Raw genomic sequence first — 27,235 nt, 5'->3', positions numbered from 1 at the left:
ATCCAAGCCAACATCTACGGACGCTGCACTCGGATCTCGCAGATGCAGGAAGGAGGTGTCTATTTCAAACACCACCTGCAGCATTTACATTTTGTTGGCCGATATTTCACAGCGCTTCTGTGCGACTGTGCAATACCGTCCATCTCTGAATCAGGCCCAGTGTTCATAAAGTGCATCTGTAGTATGATGGAAACCTGGGGCCAAATGTAATAGGGTGAGAGTTTAGAAAATGGGTGAGAAAACTCAAACATTTTTAAACTCAGCCAATGTAATAAAGTAACAGAACATGCAAACTTGCATGTTATTCAGAATCAAAAAACTCTCAATATTTAAACTCTCATTCAAGTGTTTCCTGTTTTGAATGAACAACTCGATCAATGTATTATAAGGGGCATATGTATCAAAGCTTGATGTGAGATAAAATTGTGAGATATATATCATCAACCAATCAGCTTCTAGCTTACATTTTGCAGGCTGTGTTTAATAAATGATAATTTAGAGTTGAGTGGTTGGTGATATATATTTCACAATTTTAACTCACATCAAGCTTTGATACATATGCCCCTTAGTACATAGGTACACTACATAAAATTATGCAGAAACTGCAGTTTCTGCATAATTTTATGAAAAAACAGCTTGATACATAGGCCCCTAAGGGGCCTATGTATCAAAGCTTGATGTGAGATAAAATGGTGAAATATATATCACCAACCAATCAGCTCCAAACTATCATTTCTTAAACACAGCTTGCAAAATGCCTGTATGAAATACTGCCGGACATGGGACCTGATTCAGACCCGTTTGCTAGCAAGCGGCCGCTCGTTGCAGACGATGTTCGCTAATGTGCGCATGCGTATAGTTCGCAGTGCGCGTGCACAAACTAGTATGAGTGATCGGAATGTGCTCGCTCGCCCTGCCAGGATAGCCCAGTGGAATGAGTGACAGGAGAGGCCGTTTGAGGCTGGTAACAGGGGCAGGGCAGTAGTAATGGGGGAGTGGAGTTGTGGATGCAGGCATGCCAGAGTATTTCAACACTGTTTCAGAGGTATGCATAATTAACAGGCAGCATCATAGTACACGTCACCTGGTAGATTTTTACACAGAACTGCTCACAGTGCTTGCGTTAGGGTACAGTCAACCGCAAGCGCTGCTGTCTGATCCGATGGTTCCCAATGTACCGATGGTTGTATATACTTCCTGGAGATGACGTACACTAGTGAGCGGCTAAAGACAGGCTGGTGGGCGTCTATAAACACAAAGTGTTCGCTCGCCAAGACATAGTGGGCGTGCTTATTTCTTGGTGTGCGAGCGAATGCCTTGACATCACTTAGCTGAATTTCCATTCGCTGTGAGCGAGCGGCCACAACTAGCAAACGGGTCTGAATCAGGTCCATGGTTTGAATACCAATGCTGGAACACCGGCAGTGAAGATCCCGACATGTATTTTCTCTGTTTGCTAACCTAACCCCCCCCCCACTCCTTAGGGGTGCCTAACCCTGACCTCCACCCAGGTGCCTAACCCTAATCCCCCCTTCCCCGCAGCCTACACATAAGTGCCCTGGGGTGGTGCCTAACCCTAACCTCCCCCCGGGGGTACCTAACCCTCCCTTCCCCTAGCCTAACCCTGCCGGGGGGTGCCTAACCCTAAGTCCCCCCGGGAGCCCCTAACCTAACACTCCCCCCACGTGGCAGTCCACGCCCACCACCTGGCTTACCTTTGATTGGGCGTCGGGCCCCAGGCGTAGGTAAAATGACAGGCATCGGGATCTCGACACCCGTCATTAGACCCCTGCCGGGATTAGACAGTCGGGAAGATGTTTTTTTCATAAAATTATGCAGAAACTGCAGTTTCTGCATAATTTAATGTAGTGTACCTATGTACTAAGGGGCATATGTATCAAAGCTTGATGTGAGTTAAAATTGTGAACTATATATCACCAACCAATCAGCTCCAAACTATCATTTCTTAAACACAGCCTGCAAAATGTAAGTTAGTAGCTGATTGGTTGGTGATATATATCTCACAATTTTATCTCACATCAAGCTTTGATACATATGCCCCTAAAAGCAAAATGGAAGGAGATTTCACAGAAATCTCTGGCAAAGTGCGAATTAGCACTGCAGATCGCAGTCCCATCTGACCCCTATGTACTAAACTCCAAAAAAGCTAAGCTTTTCAGAGTTTAGCCACAGTAATTTACACAAGATCTAAACTACTGTAAGCCTATGGGGGCTCTAGGGGCAGGAGGGAGATCTTTCAATCTCTCTCTACCTGCCCCTGACCGGCCCTGGAAACTGACACTGTGTGCATGCGCAGAGACAGCTTCCCCCAAGGAAGTATTTCACTTCTGTGAAAGTCTTCCACAATTTTCCGGGGATATAACTGGCAGGGACAGCGGTTACCGCAACCACTGTCCCTGCGAGTTCCCCTTGGTACATAGCAGGGATATTTTCATAAAAAATGTAAATATCCCCTGCGACTTGAACCGATAATAATCGCGGCAGTACCGCGATTATTAGTACATACATAGACCTCTTAGAATGTAACACAATGTTTTATTTAAAATCAAACCCAAAAAGGAGCATGTCCCTGACATTCATTTTGCATTATGTAAAGTGTATATTAGCAGTCAGCGAAAGTTGCCATGTGGATTGAGTAGTATTATGTTTACTAAGAACCAACTGGGAGTTTTGTCCATTTATTAAAGTGATAATGTCCTCTAGGTGTCCGCTCACATCCCCTATAGAATGTAAGCTCTTGCAAGCAGGGCTTTCTCTGCAAGGAAACAATTCAATTAACTGCAATGTGCGGTGGTTGCATACATCAGAGCACTGAGGTTGTGGGTTTGTTTCCCACCACGGCCCTAAGTGACATGGGCGGGGGGTGCTGAGGATCCGTCCCCTTTCCCAAGGCCCCCACCCCATTTTCACCCAGTACTATAACCATCGCGATGGTTATAGTAACAAATTGGTGCGATGCCATGGCTAGTTGCCATCGCATCGCATGATTTGATGTCGGAAGCCCGGGAATTATTTGATGCCGGGCTTCCGCTGTCCATCCCTAACTTAAATCAATTTTATGATGCTTCTCTCAGATGTAGCAGTACACGCCCACTTTACTGCAGCGCTCATAGGTGTTGCTTTCACAATCTACTTTTTCCAAAAGTAGGCAAATATGCTGTGACCTCACTTATTCATGAAGACGAAGCAAAGAACAAGAACTATATATACATTCATGCCACTGTGGCAATAAAGCAGGGCTGTTAAGAATCAGTAATATACATTATAGAATTACTTTACCCATACATTAGAATTTAACCACATTGATAGTGTCTGATGGTATAGTTTTCAGTGCCCTCAGGGAACCAGCTACTCAAGGACACAGGGTTACTGAACTGCTCTCTGGCTATTAAATGTCTTCCCTTTTCTTGCTCCTTATGGGCTATTCTAAGCCACAGAGATTCTCACACATTTAGTCATGGTAAAGACCATTATTGCAGAATTGCTAAGTAAACAGAAGAAAGAGGAGGGAAGGATCACACAATGTGCCAGGTTAAAACAAAAAAACCCTACATGAAATTTCCATCCTTTTTAAGTGCCACACCCTCAGAAGTATTTTTTGTAGCACATCAAAATGAAACATTTTTTTACAGAATTGAAATCAGTAAAATGATAAAAGTATATTTAATATTCAAAGTTAATTTGTTCTTATTAATGTACAAAATAGTTGGAGTGGGTGTTTCTGGTGACAGGGAGGTATCTTTGCATATGCACGGAGATGGTCCTTCTTATGGGCGAGTTATGGGAGCATCAGTGACCACTCACATAGGAGGCCAAACACAGGCATGGTGGCGTGTAAATCAGTATTTCTGCAAGTAAGGATGCTGAAAGTGGGCGTCTCATTCCTTACACATTTAGACGCACAGATATAGACAAGTGAAGGACTTTGCATTTGCATCAAGTCATAGGGATATCTACTGCAGTTTTCGATCACTAAAGTAGCCCACAGATTTCCATGGGGGCTGCTTAATTGCAGAATTTACCAAGATGGTGTTAGCCATTGATGCCTATAGGCTGCAGTCTGCAGAATTTACCAGATGAGAGACTCGTAGAATCCCTCTCCGGCACTCTCCACTTACACATACTCAGAACTGTACTGGTGCCCCGAAGCAATCACTTGATTTCTTGCCAGAGCCCCAGTCCCTGCGTGTGATTATTAATAAATACTGATAATTCTTAGGGGTATACTTACTAAAGATGCAGGTTTTGAGTTGCGGAGATGTTGCCCATAGCAACCAGATTCTAGCCATTATCTTCTAGAAGGTGCTAGATAAATGTTAATCGGAATATGATTGGTTGCTATGGGCAGCATCTCCACTTCTAAAAACCCGCACTGTAGTAAATATACCCCTTCATTTTTTATTGCCACGATAAGCGGTGATTAGAAATTATGTCGGGTCTAGAGCCTTATAATAAATATGCCCCTCAACCTTAATATAATTATTACAATATATGTGAACAGAACTCATTAAGGGTCCTATTTATCAACAAATATTTGATGAAAATCACCCAAAAACACAAATATTAAGTATTCGTGGGATGTAAGTATGGGGGACAGCAGCAGATATCTATGGGGGCTGCTTATTTGCCAAATTTACCAAGCTCCAAAATGTTTGGCCACCGGTAGCTTATGCCATCTTCAGTTGGCGTTAGTCATTGTAGCCTATACGCTACAATCCGCAAAAGGTACCGGAAGTATTCCTCCCCAGAACTCTCTGGGGTCGATTGAATTCAGCGCACTGTTGATAGCGCTGGGAGGGAGCTCCCGGAGCTATTCAGTCCATTTAGATCAACTAAATGATTTCTTCTCGCACCATCCTGAGTATGCGACGAGATATCCGACGAAAGTGCCAGCCGCGAGGCTGTTTCCCGTCTTAGCGCTGCACTAACAGCCTTGCGGCCAACACTTTAGTTGGAGAATGCCGGTTCTCATGACTAGAAACCCATGTTAACTTGTAAGTGTCGGACTAAACAGTGCGCTGAATTGACTAGCTCCGGGACCAACTTCCCGGCACTATTCAACTCCCGCTGAATTGAATCACCCCCTTTTCTAACACTTGCAAAGAAATGTGCTGAGGTCTTGGAGAAAAAGTTGTTATTGCATTAGCGGTCAATACATTTCTACCCCATCGCAGGTACAGGCTCCTATAGGAGCCCGTGTACTTTTTTAATACATTGGGGTGATCCTTAATTTCTTATTGCCACAATAGAAAATTATAATTATCGTGTCTAGATCCTGATAATGAATATGGGGTGTGGGTAAAAGCCGGAAACATAGTAACTGCATTGAAAAACCTGGAAACAATGTAAAGTGTATTGAAAAAGCCGGAAATCAATAGCAAATGTATGAGAAAAGCCGTAAATATATAGTAAATGTATTAGAAAAGCCAGAAATCCATAGTAAATGTATTAGAAAAGCCGGAAATCATAGAAAATGTATTAGAAAAGCCGGAAATCATAGCAAATGTATAAGAGAAGCCAGAAATCATATTACATGTATTGAAAAAGCCGGAAATATATAGTAAATGTTTTTGAAACGCTGGAAATCATAGTAAATGTATAAGAAAAGCCGGAAATCAATAGTAAATGTATGAGAAAAGCCGGAAATCATAGCAAATGTATGAGAAAAGCCGGAAATCCAGAGTAAATGTATTAGAAAAGCCGGAAATCATAGCAAATGTATAAGAAAAGCTGGAAATCATAGCAAATGTATAAGAAAAGCCAGAAATCATATTACATGTATTGAAAAAGCCGGAAATCATAGTAAATTGCATTAAAAAACTGGAAATTATAGTAAATGCATTGAAAAAGCCGGCAATCATACATTTACTATAGATTTCCATCTTTTCTAATACATTTACTCTGGATTTCCGGCTTTTCTTATACATTTACTATGGATTTCCGTCTTTTCTAATACATTTACTCTGGATTTCCGTCTTTGCTAATACATTTACTCTGGATTTTCGGCTTTTCTAATACATTTACTTTGGATTTTCGGTTTTTCTCATACATTTACTATGGATTTCTGTCTTTTCTAATACATTTACTATGATTTCAGTCTTCTCTAATACATTTACTATGATTTCCATCTTTTCTAATACATTTACTATGGATTTCCGGTTTTTCTTATACATTTACTATGGATTTCCGTCTTTTCTAATAATTTACTCTGGATTTCCGTCTTTTCTAATACATTTGCTATGATTTCCGTCTTCTCTAATACATTTACTCTGGTTTTTCGGCTTTTCTAATACATTTACTTTGTATTTCTGGCTTTTTCAATACATTTACAATGTATTTCCGGCTTTTTCAATACATTTACTATGATTTCCGGCTTTTCTAATACATGTACTATGGATTTCTGGCTTTTTCAATACATGTAATAGGATTTCCAGCTTTTCTAATACACTTACTATGGAGTTCCGGCTTTTTCAATGCATTTACTGTTTCCGGCTTTTACCCTTTTCCATGAATATGCCCCTTAGCCCTTGCCCCTCATGATATTGGGCCCTCCAATTGCAGGATCGAGGGTCGGGAGCACTCCAATTTGCACAAGCCAAAAGGTAACTGTTGGGCAAATGTGGCACTTCCATATTTACATGCCATCCATTTGAATTGCTCCCAGTGCTGCAAAGCCTGCAGGATCAATTTTTGAGGAGCTTGGTCTCAGGGGAATGACCCTCACCTGACTTCCCAAGGGTGCTTAGGACAGACACAGTTTCCCAAGAGCTAAGAATAACTGCATACAAGAATGGAATAAATAAGATTTGTGGCTTGTGGCAGCGTGTGGGTTAACGTGTGATTTCCCTGTGTCTGTTGAGCATACGTTAACATTTGCAATGTGTTTTGAAAGCTAGTTGCAGCACTCTGAGCTTTTGACCTCTCTTTTTCCTGCTAACGCAAGCGCCTTTGGCGAAGTGATTCAGCAGCATTAAACAACAGAATAGGAGGGGGTGGGGACAACAGTGGTATATTTCCAGCCTTGTATAAGTCATAACAGGGAGAGTGTGAAATAATGGCTGGTAGCGGTTAAAAAAAGAAAGAAGTAACAGTAGGAAGAACGTCCTGTGGGAGAGGGTGGGATCTGCCTGTGGCAGCAGAGAAGATATTTCTGGAAGGACTTGGCTCTTACTCCACGCATTTGACTAATTATTAACCAGTTAGATTTTTCCATTCACATGGAGAGAACAGTGACCCACCCTAACCTTCACACACGGCTCTGTTAGTACACAAGTGTGCCAGCTGCATGCCCATGCCTGTCTGTGCAGGAATACAGGGATAGGGGTAAAAGCCGCATAACACAGATGAGAAAGGTCTTGTATGCTTGTTTTCCTGACATGAAATACGCCGCCATTACAGTAATATCTACCCTTCCATTAGATATACAAAGTGATTGGAGAAAGTTTCACCCTTTAGTAGCTGTAACACACTGAGGAATCCGGGCACCCAAAAGTGACATTTAGGAAACTGAACGGAAACAACGTACAGAAATAAATACAAGGAATGTAATTGTACAAAGGATTGTGATTGCATCATAAGACGATGAGTGCCAGTCCCCTCCCCCAGCCCTGCACACAGGGCATAGTACTGAGTCAGTGCTAGCTCTCCCGCAGCAGCAGCCGCCGCTCTCCTCCTCTCCTCTTGTTTGTTGTCTTGGCAGCAGTTCAAAGAATTGAGGGGGATGGAGAGGAGGCGAGGAAGCGTGGGCGTGCAGGCCAGTGACAGTTACTGCGCCTGCGCACAGGAGAGGCGGCGGCTGCTGCTGCTGCATGGGGACTGTCGAAGAATCAAGTAAATAGAGAACTTGGAATCACAACGGTTCGTGACGTCACCGGCGGCTATGCCAGCGCGAGCCTGAGAGAGGCGGGAACCCGGCGGCGCCCGGTGAGAGAGCGTGAGTGAGCGGGTGTCTGTGTGTCCGCTTGTATATGGGCACTACTCTCTGGCCCGGGGTACAGCACTGTCCCGCAAGTGCCGCCTGCATTCTCGGCACATGAAAGGGTTAAGCCCGGAGTTGTTGTGAGCTTTTGGCAGTGTGAAGAGGGGGGGCTCCTCTGGTGACTGAGGCCGCAGCCAATCAGCGAGCCGCTTCCCCTCCCCCTCACCTCCCCGTCCTCTCCCTCCTCCCCTCCCAGGAGCGGTGCAGCTGAGGAAGGCGAGAGAAGGAGCGCTACACCGAGAGTAATTCTTCCTCCGCCTTCTCCCGGGATCCAGGGCGTAGTGTGCATGTCTCACGCCGGACTTCGCATCAGCCAAGGCGGAGGGCGCCGCCGCCCAGCTCCCCGAGGCTGAGTCTCCGCTCTGCACAGTCACCTCCCGGACTCTCCCGCACGGCCAGCGCCCGCTACTCTATCTCGGATCTGTTTGGATTGCTCGTTACTGCTATGTCATCCGCCACGGTGGCCGCCTCCCGGAGACAGTCCTGCTACCTGTGCGACCTGCCGCGCATGCCCTGGGCCATGATCTGGGACTTCACGGAGCCCGTGTGCCGAGGTTGCGTCAACTATGAGGGCGCCGACCGCATCGAGTTTGTTATTGAGACCGCCCGACACCTAAAGAGGGCGCACGGTTTTCAGGAGGGCAGATCCCCGGGGCCCCCGACCTCCTCCTCTTCCTCCACCTCCTCCTCCTCCGTCAAGCCGCAGCTCACCGTGAAGGAGATGGCGCAGATCGGGCACACTGTGGGGGGCCCCGAGGGTGTCTCTCGGGCCTCGCAGCCGCCTCCGACGCAGTGCCTGGACCGCTACCCGCTAGTGTCTGAGCGGCCGCCGCCCCGCCTGGGCTCGGATTACAGCGTTGGGCGTCAGGTGAATGGTCTCCTGCTCCCCAATGGTTTCCCCAAGCCCGACGAACCCCCGGAGCTGAACCGCCAGAGCCCCAATTCCCGCAGGACTAGCGCTGTCCCCCCCTCCCTAGGCGCCCTGATGAATGGCTCCCCGATGGGTGGCCGTACTCCTCTGGGGATCTCCGCCGCCTCCCTGGTGGCCGCTGCCGCCGCCACAACCTCTGCGGATATGGGGAACAAGCGGCCGGGCTCGGTGTCTAGCAGCGAGCACGATGGCAAGGAGAAGCACCGGGCGGACAGTTACTCCGAGCTGGCGGAGAGCCACAAGGGCCGGGCAGAGGAATGGATCAACAAGCCTAAGACGGTGCGGGACACGCTGATGGCCATGCAGCACAACCACTTGCCCTACGACCCCAAGTTCAAGAAGGACCCCAGCGCTGGGAGGGCCCTTGGCTTTGATGCCGGCAACCCAGCACCGAAATCAGGTATATGGCTCTCTTGCCTGTAGGAGGCACCGGGGCAACAGCTGCCTTGTAGAGCAGTATGACAGTGCGGGCGGGAGGCATGGCTCCTACTATATGCTCACTTATCGCTTTCTATTTGCCTTGAAGTTGTGCAGATGACATGTTAAAGGAAAGCATGTAACGGGCTGCCATGTGCAGAGCCTGGCTGTAACGGGCTGCCATGTGCAGAGCGTGGCTACAGTGTGCTCTGCCTCACAGTGAGACGTAACAACTACATAGCAGCGTGTTATTGTGCTGATGCAGCATTTTCTAGGGGTCACACACACAGGCTTCCATTATTAAGGCTATTTATGGCACTACGCTTACAGTAGTCTAGGCATACTAGGACTTAGTCCTTGTGTTGGGCTAAAGTTCAGTAACCCTTTTCTTTATATAATATACACACACACTAAAAGTTAACTTGGATTATATGACAATGTTTACATGTCAGGTTAGTGTACTTTATGTTCTAACGTTTACTCTTATGTTGTGTGTTTATATTTGTGCTGTATACGACCATGGCAGCTGGGTCACAGATGCTAGTTGCTGCTTTTGAGTTATTCATTTTACGCTGGAAATCTCGCATAGTGCTGGGAATACAAATCCTGGTCATTGGTTGCTGTCTGCAGTCAAATGCATTACATACACAGTTCGCCATGTATGTAAAAATACATTTCCAGGATTTTCCCATGCAGTGTTCAACATAATGACGAGGTTTATTCAGGAAACCAACACAGTTCAGTATCGCACTTTATTTTTCTTAAAAGTATGCAAGATTTTCAGTTATTTACATTGTAATTCAAACACCAGATATTGCAAATAGTTGATTATTTAGTCAGCAATGGTAAAACTGCTTCTGGGAAGATGTTAACCAAATCCATGTGTGAGACAAGTAGATTTTATTATCCATTCATAAAACTATAATTGCTGACTTTTTTTATATTTATATATATATATATATATATATATATATGATGTTGCCATTGATTAGTATTCTTTTTAGTTTCGGTTTGTATAGATGTTTAATATTTTGTTTGGTTCTCAAGTTACATTATTCCATAATGTCCTCATAGAAAACAATAGTGTTATTCATAGTAAGTATGATTGTGGTGCGTTCAGACCTGTTATTAATCCTTTATTTTACTGATGACTCATGTTGCACTGGCAATACTGCTTAGGGGAAGATCAGATCTGCTTTCGTTTTTGCACAACTTAACTTTAATGTGCTGCTACAAACTTTGTTGCATCACAGATTTGTCCCAATAGATGCCAGTGCAGTGTTCTCCCCAGAAAATTCTTCCACACAGCTGGGGGCCTTCGCAATAATAAAATGTTTTAAACCCTGACCTTTTATAATGATTTAAACTTGAAATAACATTTTATATATTCTCATTTTATTAGAGGCCCAGTCATCTGATTATGAAAAAGCTGCAAAGTCTGTAGGATCTGGTCCTTTTTACACAGCTCCCAGATACTGTCCCTACTTGCAGGCTTCCAATGTGCCGGGTGGTAGGCTGTTTCTTGCCGGGTGGTGCACCCGCAAAAAACAGCCTGGGGAGAACACTGCATGTGTCTGGTCATAATCTTGTATGTTTTTATTATTTGAATACATTTTGATTGTGCTAAAGATGCAGATGTATTTTATGCAACTTAGTGTTGTGGTTTCACATTTATGTATATAGCGTTCCCACTAAGCTGTTCTAGCGGGGCGCGGCGCCCTGCCCTCCTTCTGGAAGGCAAAAAGCGCCCTGCCCTCCAGAAGGAGGGCAAAAAGCGCCCTGCCCTAACAGCCTGCGGGAGCCGTCTTCACCCGCGGGTCGCAGTGTCCCGCGGGTGAAGAAATGTGCGGTGACCCGGTCACCGCTGGAGAATAGACGCCGGGGGCATGCGCCAGGCATCTCTGCTCCCTGTCTGCAGGGCTTGGGGGCTGCCCGGCGTGTCCGTAAGTGCCGGGCACGCCCCCAAGAGTGACGAAAAGGGGATGCGTCTTATAGACACGCCCCCTTCTCTGTCACGCACGCGCCTTCGGCGCGCGCACGAACGTGCCCTCTCTAGCTCCGGCGCCCTGCCTCACGCCGGAGCTAGAGTGAACACTATGTATACATATTTTCCTTTCACATGTTATATTAGGCTTTAAAGCTGAATTTTCTGATATTGTAATTGACTGCTGGTTCCTTGGTATGCAGACATCCATATCTTGTATATATTACTAGAATTATTTGGTTGGGTAATTGTGTAGCCTGACTATAAACTCATTTGACCATGTTTGTTTAAGAAGTTAACTTTTCAGAACTTATAAGATATACTTACAAACAAAGAAAACATTAATTTTTTTCAAAATATTAGTCAAAGGAGTTTATGCAAAGTTGCATGCGCTCAAACCACTTTGAGAAGCAGCTAGACCAGTTCGAAGCAGATATGTCTTCTACATGCTGGATCAGGTCTCCACTGCAACTTCTGGTGACTCAAAACAATTCCCATGTATCTGGCGCTTGATTTTTGGAAACGCGAAGAAATCTCTGGTAGCCAGGTCTGCAATTTACGGCAGATGACTAAGCTCCTGGATGCATTATATGGGCCAGAAAATCCACCACTTTCCTGGACTTGTGGGCAGGTGCATTGTTGTGGTGGAGAAGGGCACTACAGCTGTGAGCTCTTGGATAGCGCCTGGAAATGCACTTGCGGCAGGCATTGGTTGGCGTAGCAGTTCCCAGTGATGGTGCGCTGCTGCACGAGTGGTAAGGGGCCTATCCGTTAGCAGGTTTTTCTCAGCGATGAAAGACAAAAGATATCCCTTGAAAATTCTGGTGGCTGTGCTGAGCGATATCTGTCATGTACATGACAGATTTTGCCGAACAATGAACGATATCGCATGACATCATTCAGGGAGTGGATTTTTTTTCTCTGCAGGGCCCTGTAGCTGCTGCTAATATCTTTCGTCGTTTACCGCATATAAACTGCCAGATATGTCTAATATCTGGCAGCGATATGCGTTAATTGACCAACATGTTGGAGAGATGAAAGATTAAATTTATCGGCCGCGGGAGTGCGCATCAGTCATCGTTCAGGGCCTATCCATAGCAGATACATTGAATTCAGTTTATCTGTTAATGGATAGGCCCTGGTATGGTAGCTACATGACCAGTCATGGCCACGCTCCACTCACGTGGGAACTTTTATGATGGCGCGCCACCAACTGAGGTGATGGTACACTGAACAGACTGTTGTTTGAACTCTGGGTTGAAACTGTACATCCAGGATTCATAGTCACTGATGATCTCCCAGACAGTTTGAGCGACATCAAACCTTGCCAGCATGTTGCGGTTCCTAGTCACCCGAGCCGCCTCCTGCTGTCGAGTTGGCTGATGGGGCATCCAGCAGACAGAAACCTTGCTCAGGCCAAGCTTTTCGTGGTGTATTGAGTGGATGGATCCAGGTGAGATGTTTTATCTCCTTCTCTAACTGGGCCATGGTCACCTTGGCGTCCATCTTAGCTATGGCTTGCATGACCAAAGTTGCCATCGGTGATGGCGGACACAGCTCAGCTGCAGTTCTCCCCGTCTTCCAGGGGCCGTTTTCTGCGCCAAAATTTTGCAAACCACTCATACACAGTGGTTTGGGACGGTGCTCCTCCTCAAAGCAGCTCGCAGTCTGTCAAAACTCTCCTGCTGTCGCAGACCACTCTTGTAGTCGTAGAAGATCATGGCTGTCAAGGTGCCTCTATTGTAGTCCTTAATGAGTTCCTTGAAGGAAATAAACAAGCTGACTTATTCGGTGTGCAGTGCTGCATATACACTGTTCTGTGCCCTGAAATTTCACAAGAACTTTAGTCAGAGATTACAGCTCACAACCAGACAAGTCAGATTGTGTCTATACAGTGCACATCCAGAAACTCTTTGCACTCCCATTGTAAAGGAATGGGTATGTTATGCCGGCTGTCTGATGCCTGCTGTCGGAATACCGACAGCGGAATCCTGCTGGTTGGTATACTTGCCCCCTCCGCCCAACTCTCTCCTCCCCTTCCTTTTTTTTTTTTTAAGCCTAACCTCCGGCTGACCCGGACTTGCCTCGTTCAGGCTGGCATCCTTTGGTGTTCCGGCGTCTGGATTATGATAGGCGTCGCTATTTCGACACATGTCAGGATTCCCATCAGTATTGAGATCGGCGGCATCATAACTACATCCCCTTCATAAATGTAATGTTTTTTAGTATGCCAAACGTTTCCTATTGCATCTAGGTTTAGAGTGGATGGACCTTTCTAGTAGTAAGGCAGGAAGCATCTTTTTCGTACAATAATGTATTTTCCCTAAAGGTTTGTAAAGTACAGATTTTCATAATGACTTGCCCATATCAGTTATTCTATTTCCTAATTTCTATATCCTACTCTTTATTTTAATATCCCACTCCCTTCATTTCTTCTACTTTTGAACATTGAAGCAAATGGTGTATAATTTAAATGTTTCTATGTAGATTTGTTTAAATATTTTATTGCGTTCAAGTAAATCTGTTGGCATACTAAAGCAGGCCACCTCCATTGGGAGCACACCCAACTTCATGGTTACTTTATACTGTATAAACAAGGCCCTTTTATTTTATTTTTTTCCTGGTTTAAATTTTCAATAACTGTTTATTAATGGATTGGGGAAGTTATATACATCCTCCTGAGGGTTCTGTCTGCCATGTGCAATTCTATTCTTACACAGCAGCTGTGTATGTGTGTGTGTTAAGTCAGCAGCTGCAGACTAGGGAATTTCTACAAGTGTGTTTTTGGTACTTTTGCTCTGTAATTAGAAACAACAGCTGTAGTAGGTGGATGAAGTGCACATGGTACAGAGAGTGGTGTGGAAAGGCTTATTCCAAAGCTGAAAGTGGCTTAAGGGTTATGTTCTAATCATTTAGGGGGGTATCCAATTAGCCGCGATATCCTGTTTTTCAGCCAAAAGTTTTCACTTGTGAAAACTTTTCTCCAAAAATGGTTATCGTGCTATCCAATTAGCTGCGGTCCGAAGTCTTCCATAGCAATTATCGCAAATTAGTTTTCACCATCTCGGAGTAGGTGAAAAGTTGTGCAAAAATACCCATTTTTGGTCTAAAATGTCGGGACTTGGTGCAGAACCCCTGGGTTTTTTAATTCGCTTATTTGGGCCAATAATGTTGTTCTTTTTGGGGTGAAAGTAAAACGTGCAGTAAAATTGATTTCAAAGTAGTGGGTTAGGTATTTTGGGGGGCTGTATGGATGCAGCAGGTGTCTTTAACATTTTTTAAAGTGTCATAAATTACTAAAAAATATACTTAGCCCCATTTTATGTACCCCTAATTTAACTAGAGCGTTACCTTTGCATATAACAGCCATTTGACACTATTTAAGAACTCAAAACCCTTTGATGGCCAATAAAAAAAACTTCTATACTGCTACCCAATATTAGTTACCTTTTTTGGGGGTACCGGCTGATTTCCTCATTTTCACCTGTAATCCCTGCAAGAATTATCGTGCGAATGTGTTATCGCTGGTTTTGTAATTGGATTGCACGATAAACAGGAGCGCCCATACGTGGTATAATGCGACAGGTCCGAAAAGTTTTTGCTGGTGAAAACTTATCGTTATAGCGGCTAATTTAATACCCCCCTCAGTGTCAATTCTGTGTTTTATGAACAATTAAGTGTTCTAACTAACTTTATTACAGTTTTTACTTTTGAGAAGCTAAATAAGATTGCTATATCTTGAAATGAATTGAGGCTATTTCTACACATCTTACAAAAAAATATATAATATATATATGCTAGTAAATTTGTTGAAACTGATATGGACGTTTTACATTAGATGCAATGATCCCATGACAGCTATTGTGAACAGCCTATTTTGGACGCTGCCTGCTATATTTGTTAATTTCAAGTAATTGCATGGGGGTTACTGGAGTATTCTCCATTGTAAACAGCCTAATGCAGGGGTCTTCAACCTTGGCCCCCCAGCTGCTGTGGAACTACAGATCCCAGCATGCACTGCCACCTTTTTGATATAACATCATGCTAAAACTATGGCAGTGCATGCTGGGATGTGTAGATCCACAGCAGCTGGAGGGCCAAGTTTGAAGACCCCTGGCCTAATGCTTCCTAATTGTAAAAAAAAAAATTCTGTTATGTCTGAAATTTAAAATAAATTTTTATTGGTCAAATAATATGTAATGACAAGTGCTCCCAATATCTTTTTAAAAAAAAAATATGGACTTGCCTACATTAGAAGGCGACTCAAATCAGCGGAATTGAATAGTGCCAGCAGGGAGCTTCCATAGCTATTCAATTCACTGCAATGTTTACTCCCAACAGGAAGCAGTTAAGTCGGAGAATGCCTGTTCTCATGACTTAACCTGGGTGTTTAATCGTGAGAACTGGCATTCTCCGACTAAAGTGCGGGCCGCGAGGCTGTTGGTGCCAAGCTAACACGGAAAACACTTTAGTCCGATTTCTTCTTGCACCCTCAGGGCGGAATTCAATTGTTTCAGCCCCCCTGGCGCACCCGACTGAGCTATTCAATCATTGTTCCTGTCAGACGTGATCAGCTGCACCCCCCTGCTGAAATGAATCACCCCCTTAGGGCGGAATTCAGTTGTATTCGCGGCCCACATCTCCCGTCTAAAGTGACAGGAGATCGCGGGCCACTAAACAATTGTCCAAGATGTTCGCGCTGATCGCGCCCATAGAGGTCAGGATTAGCCGCGTAAAGCAGCTAAACCCGACCAAAGTGCTGGGCGCGATCGCGAAAAGTGATGTTTGGGCGCCCAAACATGTCACTTTTCGCACATTTCAGCTCATCCCCCAGGGGCTGAGAGCTGAAATGTAGCGCTGGCAGCTCATCGTGCCCGACAGGAGCAAGAATTGAATAGCTCCGTCGGGCGCGATAGCGGCTATAAAGAATTGAATTCCGCCCTTAGTGTCTAATGCATTAGATTAAAGTCTTCTAAGGAGGCGATTCAATTGTTTTATCGCACCCAATTTCCCATCTCTAGTGGGCGAGGCAATATTGAACTATTTTTTTTAGATCCCATGCCTTGTCGTGCCCAAATAGACTGGGTTTATCCCCATTTAACTGATAAAACCAGTCTAAAGTCCTGGTTAGCGCGCCGAAAGCCAGGTCCTTTCTACTATTTCTGCTCGCCACCTCAGAAGGGTGCAAGCAGAAATTATGCGCTTGCAGCATTCACGCACAATCTGAGCAACAATTGCGTTGCTCCGTTGGGTGCTCATCTGTAAGAGCCGCGGGTGCAAACAATTAAATCGCCCCCTAAGAATAGTAATAAATAGAGCAAGATTAAGAAAAGTAAATGCAAAGCAAGTGTTGGAACTCGGGCCCCCGTTTATCAACGAAGCATAACCCCTTAAGTGCTCGCTAAAGTAGTTATGTCCTCGTTTCTATATTTAACAAATAGTGGTAATCTAAGATTACAGCTGTCTGTTACAACATTGTTTTCGACATTTTTAGATGACGAGAGCGCTGCGGTTCCCTTTAACTACAATTGAGGACTGGCACTGCCTTTCCGGGTTCAGCGAATCCTTCCAGGCATTGCCGGGTACCAGTGCCATGCTCATGCACATTACATCGCTGGAAGACTTAGCGGGACCTCGCCGGGGGGGGTAAGTATTGGTAAATACCAGTGGATTTTTCGTTTGTATCAGTGTTTCTAAACAAAAAATCCGCTGGTATTTGCCTTTGTTGATAAATGGGGGCCTAGGTGTGTTTTCTATGGTCGGAAAACAATTTCAAACCTTGCAATTAGTTTTGAAAGGTCTTGATTTTAGAGATGCTCTGTTAGAATTGTGCATTGCCAGAAAGTTTGTTTCTTACGCAGCCAGGAATTTAGGCGGAAATGTATTATATCGGCATAATAGCTCTTCCTATGAAGCAGGAAGCAAAATCGCCAAGATGTAGTAACAAGCAATAGCGCTGAGATGTATCCCCCCTCCAATCCTTTCACATCCTGCAGCGAATCAGCCCTAGTGCGTCTTGCCTTCTGGCTAGCCCCAATGAACATGCGTAAGATCGCGCAAACAGTCCACCAGGCATGCTGCCGCTGCACGATTTCTGCTGGTAATCCTGCCAATATAGAAGAAAAAAGCCACAAGTACATTTATTGTTTTTAATAACATTTGCACAATTTGTCACCATAACAGTATGGCACCAGCAAAATTGTTAGATGTTTGCACATACCATAGAGAAGTCATTTTCTTTATTTGCTTTCATACATGTGGATGTTCAATGTAATTATCAAATAGAGCTGGTTATAGTGCATTTGACACTTATTGCCTCTTCGTACATCTCCCTCTTAATGTTATGGACTGCTGTGCATACGTGGGAATGGGTGTGGCATGAACCAAAAGTACTAATGTTGGGGATGTCCTATATGTGATTCTGCTGCGGTTTATAACCCTGTTTTGCCCCCACTCCATTTTCCTTGTCTGTTTATAATGGATCTTGGCATTTGCTCATTTATCCTTATCCTCAGGCAACTTCCCCATGTTTAAACAGATGCATTTATATCTTCTATCCATCTATTCTTTTATCCCTATTTTTTCATATATTGCCATTGTTTGGTAGGCATTTTAGTGTACATTTTGGAACATAACCATCTACTTCTGACCAAGCCTAAATATGTTATCATGTGGCAAATCCATTAAATATAATACACTGGCTCTGATTCAGCATTGCATGGATAGTGGCTGCTTCTGCGTGTTTGAGAATAGCTGTGGATTTACGCCTGTATTCTCATTCAGTCGTACTGATGTGGCTGCACTGCCCCTATACATCCAGCCATGATAAATGTAAGCACAGACTTATACCTGCCCTAAACTGATGTGCAAGAGATCATTCTGAAATAGCCAGGGGTGGGATGGGATGCATGATGATCCTCGCAAACGACCGCTCTGTCAGTAGGAGTGGGTCATTGCGGTTCCAGAAGCCCCTCCGGCATCCTTCTGCGCATGCTGCCACGAGGGGGTGCTTGGAGGGATCCCTCTATCAGCACTCGGCGGAGAGAAGCCCATAGGCTACTATGGGTAATGCAATCAGGAAGATGGCGTTAACCACCGCAGCCAAGTCCTGGAGTGCACTGCATTCCGGGGCTTGGTGCATATTAAAAATGTGGTCAAATTCACATTTTCGGGGTTTGACCACATGTTTACCCTTGATGCATCTTGCCCCAGATCTTTTACTTCTAAACAGACTCTGATTCAGTCTACACACAAACTTATGTTAAGAGCAAACACTCTATTGCCACCTAGTTACACCCATGTCGATGCAAATGAAGTAAACTGATTTTCATCCGACTCAATATCCTCCACAAATTGCAGAGGTAAGTACACTTCATTCAGCCTTGTGAGCATGCATAGTGTGTAACATTGCACTTTACATTCAACTCTGAATCATGCCTGTTGTATTCAACGTAAAATAAACCAACATGAAGTAGAGAAGTGTGAAGAAGTGAATATTCAGTAGCTGGCAGAACAAACGTTTTGCTTTTTTTTTTTTGTCTGTTTTTCTTACACCAAATGAATTTTGTCACACTCCTCCTTACAACAGTGCCTTAGTTCATTGACTTGAGGGCTTTCAGATATGTACATCTTTCTTAAGGGACAGTCAGAGTACATCAATGGGATGGAGTCCATTCCAAAACATTGACGTTCAGTGGTGGATCTGTCATGCTACACAATACAATTCGGGTCATAACTTTATGTTTGTGTTCATATACAGCTTTGTAGACCTAAACATTTCTGTGATTCATTTATTTTGGTAAACTTGTTGGTATTTCTCTATCTATGGTTTGTTGCGATTTCTCTTTGTATCAGACAGTCTAATTTTAAGGCGAACACATTCGACGGAAGATTAATAACTGTATTTGAGGCTTTAAAACCATTTCCAGACAGATGAGGACAAATTCCTTATCTGACATTGCTGTAGGTGTATTTTCTAATTGGAATAGCATTGAGACAAACCAGAATGCTCTGGACCAAACTGCAAAAGGTACTGCTTTTTTATAGAGGTGATGGCGATTCCTCATTTAATTAATAAAAAGTGCTTTAACTATATGTGGCTCAATTAACCACCTTTCTATTGATGTGGAATCAGTAAGGTATACTTTTTCACAGATTCTTTTTGGGGGAATTCAGTTCAGTGTAATGGGCAATATTTTCCATCCCGTAACAACAAATCGTATCCACCTACATTACAAGATTTACAAGTTTTCCTGCGCACCTCCGTGGCATACAAGGCAATGTCTGAGCTACTGTAATTGGCTTATAGTGTGCATCTGAGCATCACAGAGATGATTGGCAGCACATCACCAGTAATTGAACTCCACCATTAATTTTGTTTAATATGTGTTGAATGACCACGTAAAAGCTGCTGTGGACAGATTCGAATAGACGTGCTATTTACGACACAGCTAAAACTTAGCCCTAAGCTGTTCAATTTAAGAATTGCTACCGCATCAGTTTAGCCCCAGAGAGTGCACTTAACGTATATATTTTTCCTTGCAGTCTCAGGAGCTGCGTTAAATGCACCTTCTAAGATTTAATGCATACGTGGTAACCCATAGATTCCAGGCATTTAGTGTGAAATCTATGGGTTTAGCCACGGATTTACCACATAATTGAATCATTTTGGGCATTAAATTTGGAGCCTTACCCGTGCGGTAAACACCTTGACTAACAATCTGCCAAATAGTATAAATGTCTTATTAATGGGATATTTTAGTCTGGAAAATGGCTGCTTAATTTTGTTTTTTTATAAAACCTAAGTAACATACTTGTGTAAGCACAGCTGTGGCCTAATTGCTGGGCATACACTATACAATTCAGGCCGATATCGGTGGATCCCCTCGATAATTGTACTGTGTGTGCGGCCGACCGATTTTTAAGATATCGTTCATTTGGGCATGCCGGATTGTCAAACATGTCCGTCTAATGCAATATTTCATAAGTTAAGTCAGCCGCATCGGGCAGTGTATGTCCATCCGCAGCCGACCTTGACAGGGAAGGAACGGGGAAATTTCTCCTCTCCAGGGGAGGAGCGCAGACTCTGGCCAATACACTGTGATATATCTGACTGTATGCCTGTGATATCTGCAGGGTGTCAGGCGGCCAGATAAAATGCCTATCACTCTGACAGGCATTTTATCTGGCAGTGTATGCCCAGCATAACAGCAGCTGAATGTTGCATTAGACCAATTATAGTCTAATAATTGTAATTGAAGTGATATAAGGTGTGCCCGGGAGCTGTTCAGTTACTTCCTATGACCAAGGCTTCACTTGCGGCTTTCTGCTCACAAACTGTGGAGGTGTTAAGTAAATTCGCGTTAAGTACGGCTGTAGGGCTAGTTGGAGCCTGACTGCTGCATCGCGTCCGACACTTAGACGGGAGCTGCAGTTTAACGTCGCTAACATAGGGCATTATTGTGTGAAAAGTGGCCATCTAGGAAGTAATTTAATAGCTCCCGAGAGCTAAATTTCCATGTAAGAATTTAATCTCCCCAGAATATGGTTAAGTCCAGCAGGGTCTCTTTTATAGAATGAGTGACTACTTTTGGCTAAGTGTGACTATATACAAGGGGAAAACACTTTGCAATATGTTTTTAGTGTAGATTAATAATGGGGGGGAAATGGGTGGTGGTCACTACATATTGGGGGTGATTCAATTCAGCGCGATGTTGAATAGCCTCTGGAAGAAGTTCCTGGAGCTATCCAGTTGACTGCGCTATTAAGTCCGACCAGAACCACTTAAATTGGAGAATGCTGGTTACCGCGACTTAATCTGGGTGTTAAGTCACTATAACTGGCATTCTCTTAGTGACTGCAGCGCTAAGCCGTAAAAACAGCATCTCGAGTGGTACTCAAGTTGGGTTTCTGTAGTTGGACTTAACAGCCCGGAGCTATTCAACATTGTGGTGAATTGAATCACCCCCATTGCCTGTTTGTGTAAAAAGATCTGATGGTTCGGATAGGTGTGGTGGTCATTAAAAGTGGTAATAAAAATATGGTAGTCGATATGTTGAGGTAAATTATAGGTTATTTATCAAGGTATACAAAGTACAATGCTCTGTTGGGGTGGGGGGGTGCCTCTAATCCTGCAGGAATTAACCTAACCTAATGATCCACAGTATTAACTGTTTCCCAAAAGCCTTCTCACAATAGGGCACTAAGACAATCTTGCAGGTATTGTATTTAACTGTGCAGTGAGTAACCATATGTCCCCCTTTAGCCAGTGGTGAGGGGTCAGATGGTAGGGTGCGGCTTACCGCATATGGGTTTACTGGCTGATAAGTATGGTTGGAAATGCTTCCACGCTGACTGAAGTGTAAATGGCGTTCTGATGGGGTTGCAACTTGTGGATAGTAGATACTCCACTTGCAGAGATTCAGAGGATTGTATCTACCATCCATGGGCTGCAACCCTACCAGGACTGTGTTTTACAAATAATAGAGTGCACTTGACCTGCAGCCTACTTTCTGCTGGCACCTGAAAAACTGCAGTACCCAATAATCTAATCAAAACTATTTGGATAATTATCATGCATGTTTGCAAATCCAATCAGAAGGTGACTACTTTAGGCTTGAGTGTCCAGTCTTCTGCCCAAAGTGATGGCTATGTTTGTTGCTAAGCTGGATATAGGGGGCAATTCAATTCTAAGGGAATTTGGAAGCACAAAATTGCACACCGCGACTATCTTCCATATACTGCGCTCCTTCAGTTTTCATAATTCACTTGTAAATGTCCATTTGCAGTGATGTGACATGTTAATTCTACAGTGTGCAAACTTTGAAGTGCATAAAGCCGCATACACGGGACTGTGTGCTGTTTCAACGACATTGGTGAAAGATTTCCCTTGAACTTTCTGTAGTGCAGAACGAAATGATATTGGATGTACACACTGAAATATCTTTCAGTGAAGTCATCCTGCCATATCTCTGAACAGGCAATTCTTGACGATATCATCCAAACTGGCCTGCACGTACAGACGACCAGATATCGTTATCGTCCAGCGGGAGCGCGCATCGTTGGTCGTTCACTGCATACACACTGAACGATCTATCGTTAAACGTTATCTTTCAAAGATATATCGTCTCATGTGTATGTCCCTTAAGAGTGGGAAAATCACCATGAATTCCCAAAAATGGCAAATAAAATAGCAGAACAGTACTAGAAGGCTATAATAATAAATAAAATAAAAATATATATAATTTAATTTTTTTTGTACTTTAAAATGTTACATGGTTCATTTTTACATATTTTAAAATGGTAAAAAAATTATAGTTAGCAAGTGTGTGTCTGTAAAGTCATTTTCCGTGTTTTTGAAAAAGTTTGTGAAATGATGGGAAAATACACTTGGCTGAAATCTGTGAGGTCAGAAAGCAGTTTACCATCAATACAACACCACAACTTGCATGTCCTTACATAATTTAACCCTATTTTGTGCCTTAGAGAAAATTACATAAAAGATAACTAGTTTATTGGCCAAAATATACTCTTTTAACCCCTCCAAGCACATGATTATTTGGGGGAAAGGGTTAATATCGGAGGCTCTGCAGACATTTTTACCTTTATAAAAGGAGGATTTTCCACAACTTTCCCCTGCTCATGGTTGAGGGAAAAAAAAAATGTGATTTTGCTCTGACATTTGTTCAGGAGTTTGGAATTGAATTGCCAAAAATTTGCAGAGATGGCTTTTACCCACGATTTCTTTTAGCACAACTGCGTTCCCGACACATCGCGCAGATCTTAATCACCCATAGAATGCTAAGCACGTGTGTAGCATCTTGAACTACATTTCTTTATGCAAATGTTATGGCATTACTTGTCCTATTTAGCTGCAGGAAAGTGTTATTTCTAAGTTGTACCTCTCCACACTTGATTTTATAGGGTGCTTAGCAAAGTGGTTAAGGTTACTTATGTGACTACTACTGCCAGCTTAAATGTTATTTATGCTCTTAGGGGGGCGATTCAGTTGTTTGTGTACATTGTAGCTCCCATCTATACAGCCCGGAAGTTCTTTCCCACGACCAGCTCTGAAGCCCTACTTTTTGCGTATTTCTTAGGAGGGTGTGAGCAAAAATCCACAACAAGTGCAGCCTCTGGGCTGGTCGTGCAAAACATTTAAATGGCTCCCCTGGCTCTTTTTAGACGGGAGCTACGATGCACACAACATTTGAATTGCCCCCTTTGTTTGAAATCTCCTGTGTTTCGAGTGAGTCTCATATATATATATATATATATATATATATATATATATATATATATATATATATATATATATATATATATATATATACACACACACACACCCACCCACAAGGGGACAGGAACTGTTGGATATGCTCGAACAGAAATATTCTCTAGTATGGTATATACTTGCAGGATTAGATTCAAAAGAATAGGCTTTACTAGCCCGATTGCATAGTATCCTTTCGTATCACATTCCAAGTCTATTTGTTTATCCTATAATGACTTTAAGTTCCCAAGTCATTTTATGCTTTAGAAACTATTTATATTCTCCTATGAGATTCCTAGCCTGTTGGCAGGTTCCCAGAATGTATGCATCTTGTAAAGGAACAAAGTAAAAAGGCAACTGAGCACTAACTGATGATCTTGAGTGATACGCGTCCCATTCGTATCCAGTGAATCTATGCTTTCGGTGCATATAAAGATTACCAGTCAATAAAACTAAAAAAATTTGGATTCAAACTATTAAGTACACAAGCTAGGACTTTGGTTCCCATATATTACATTTGAGCATTTTTAAAATGCATTTACCCAACAATTGATTGTCCTTGATATAGATAGTTTCTGTCAATTAAAATGTCAGGTTTTTTATTTATTTTTTTTTTTTTTAATTACTCAGAATCTTAGGGCACGATTCTATTCTATGCGATGTGAATAGCGCCGGGAGATAGCTCCCGGAGCAATTCAATTGTGCACGGTGTTTATTCTGAGAATGCCCGTTCTCGCGACTAAACACCCTGTTTAAGGCGCGATAACGGACATTCCCCGACCTGACTTTACGGCGCGATGCTGTTTTCCCTGTGCTAAGGGCAGAAAACAGCCTCGTGCCGGGACTTTTGTCGGATTTCTGCTCTCATCCCCGGGGGGATGCGAGAAGAAATCCTAGTCGGACTTGGCAGCGCGGTGTATTGAATAGCTTCGGGAGCTCACTCCCGGCGCTATTCACATCGCATAGAATAGAATTGTGCCCATTGAGGTTTGGGTTAAAACCCTGTCTTTATATATTTGAGTTTTTGGTGTTGCATTTCCATGTATTATAAGGCTGAGAGTCAGCAGTTGTGTAACTAGCTTGGCAAGATTGATAAGGGCTGCTCTCCCATCACACCTTTCATCTGAGATCTAGACCGTTTTAATGAACTTCTATATATTTTAATTTTTTTACATATTTTCTTAATTTTTTTTTTTTTTTATTATTATTATTATAATAAATTTTGCAAGCAGGACCCTCATTTCTTTACAGATTGTACTGGTATGTCCGTCTGTAAATCTTACAAACAATAGACTACCACCCCAAATGATTTCTCCATATAGGATAGTACAGTAATGTTGCAATTGCTTTTATAGACCTAACAAAAAATCATGGGAAAGTACAGAAATACCGTACTTCTTAGTAAGCCGATGCAGTTCCTTTAAGACAGAAGCAGAAAGTGTGGTGCCTACAACTTAAATATTATGAAATACTTTGTTAGAACATTTCCGTAGACTTGTAACAGCTTTATTTGCTTTGGCCAGTGATTTCTTTCTGGCTTGTTTATGAGCCTTTACATGACACTGAGCTGCACTAAACAGTTATGCTTTTTGTTTGCTTCCTGCATGCATAATTTCATGTTATCCTCCTCTTCTCCTTCAGGTGCCCGTGCAGCACGGAAGCGAAAGCCTTCTCCAGAACCAGAACAGGAAGGAAGTTTGGTTAAGATTAATGGCGAAGGGCAGTCATGGTTGCCAGCAGCAGACTGTCTTAAGATATCTACAATGACTAATGCATCATTCATGTCTCCACCTTCTACGGTCTCTCCTCATTCCAACCGTACCACACCACCAGAAGCTGCACAAAATGGCCAGTCGCCAATGGCTGCTTTAATATTGGTGGCTGATAATGCTGGCGGTAATCATGCTTCTAAAGATGCTAACCAGGTTCATTCTACAACTAGGAGAAACAGTAACAGTCCACCATCACCTTCCTCTATGAACCAAAGAAGAATGGCTGCGAGGGATGTGCCAAGTCAAATTCCTAGTGGTGGAACCTCATCCCATGGAGGATTGGAACAGGCGCACCCCCAAAGCATTCCTGATTCTTCCATACCAAACAGTATACCATTGTGCTGCACTCTTTGCCATGAGCGTCTTGAGGACACACACTTTGTACAGTGCCCTTCAGTACCTTCTCACAAATTTTGTTTTCCATGTTCAAGGCAAAGTATTAAACAGCAAGGATCATCTGGAGAGGTGTATTGCCCAAGCGGGGAAAAATGTCCCCTGGTGGGATCAAATGTACCATGGGCCTTCATGCAGGGAGAAATTGCCACAATTCTTGCTGGGGATGTAAAAGTGAAAAAGGAGCGAGACTCTTGACTTTTCTTTTTTTTTTGTGCTTCGTAGCCACCATAATCTCTTACTAAACCTCTTTATGGTGTGTGTAAAATATATATATATATATATATATATATATATATATTACACACACACAATGTAGACTGCATAAACATGGCTGTATAATTTTTAATTTTTGAATACATTGTGTTTCTATTTTTGAAAACAAAGGTATGTACTGATCAGAAAGGTATTCTTTGCTAATGTTATTTGCAAGTATTTGTTCTTATCCAGTGACAGTTACTGTTCAGTGTAGGCTGTGACTTGAGATGCTTTTTAGAGCACTTGGAAAAACAGAAACGCTTTTAGCTGTATTTGTATGCACTTGTTAAAAAATGCCAAATACATTTTATGACATTGTAAATTGTCTCTGGTTACTCATTTTCTTTGAGATTAAGCTTTTTTAATTGTAAAATTTATTGATGTAATTTGAACCACTGGGTGATGTTTATTAAAAAAAATACTGTTCACCAAAGCACTATTTTGAGTATACAAATTATTTTACAGTTTTTCCAATAGATATGATGTGTTAAAGCATTACGTATTGGAAACACTAATGTAGAAGATTGTGTTATAAGGGATATTATTATTATTATTCTTTATTTATATGGCGCCACAAGTGTTCCGCAGCGCCTTACATAGTCGATAGAACTAATAGGTGAACAAGAAACAAGCAACTTACAGTACATTACAGTGCAGGACAAGGGCACGACTTATTTATATACATTGCTGAAATAGTGATTAAAGCACTCACAATAAGCTGCCGGGAGTTGGCAGTCCCGTGTTAGGTGCCCTAATGGGCAGTAGAGAGTAGAAGAAAATGTGAAGAGAAGCACATGAGGGAAGAGGTCCCTGCTCATGAGAGCTTACATTCTAAGGGGAGGGGCAGACAGACAGGCGTGACACAGAAGGAGAAGATAGGAAGGAAAGAGCATGAAGTGGGTTAGGAAGATCTACCAAGTTACAGAAAATTATGTATACTGGCTAATAAATAAGGCATCCTTTTGACTGAAATATTTACTACACACAGGCCTGCCTTTGCATTGGTTTGTCTACTCTTTTCTTCGAAAAATTCCCGATTCACATGCCTTATTTTTTTTCTTTTCTAACATTAAATATGTGCAGCAGTTATTCAGGTGCTTACACATGACCATTTATACTTTTAATACTGTCAATGTACAAAGGTTGTCCTACTTTCGTATTTTGAACTTTACTCCTAGGCAGACCTACTCACTGAAGTTTGCCTTGGTAC

General features: G+C 43.0%; 1 protein-coding gene across 1 annotated transcript; it reads left to right on the top strand.

Moving 5' to 3' along the window:
* Positions 1–7,951: 7,951 nt before the first annotated feature.
* On the top strand, positions 7,952–26,347 carry IRF2BP2 (interferon regulatory factor 2 binding protein 2). Its single transcript, XM_088472503.1, has 2 exons — positions 7,952–9,330; positions 25,244–26,347. Exons 1-2 carry the CDS (start codon positions 8,445–8,447, stop codon positions 25,963–25,965), a joined length of 1,608 nt encoding a protein of 535 aa, XP_088328629.1. The 5' UTR covers positions 7,952–8,444; the 3' UTR covers positions 25,966–26,347.
* Positions 26,348–27,235: the final 888 nt, after the last annotated feature.

This window comes from Taudactylus pleione, unplaced genomic scaffold (assembly GCF_031769625.1).
Source record: "Taudactylus pleione unplaced genomic scaffold, aTauple2 ptg000125l, whole genome shotgun sequence".
Taxonomy (NCBI): domain Eukaryota; kingdom Metazoa; phylum Chordata; class Amphibia; order Anura; family Myobatrachidae; genus Taudactylus; species Taudactylus pleione.
This window is presented reverse-complemented; position numbering and strand designations above follow the sequence as displayed.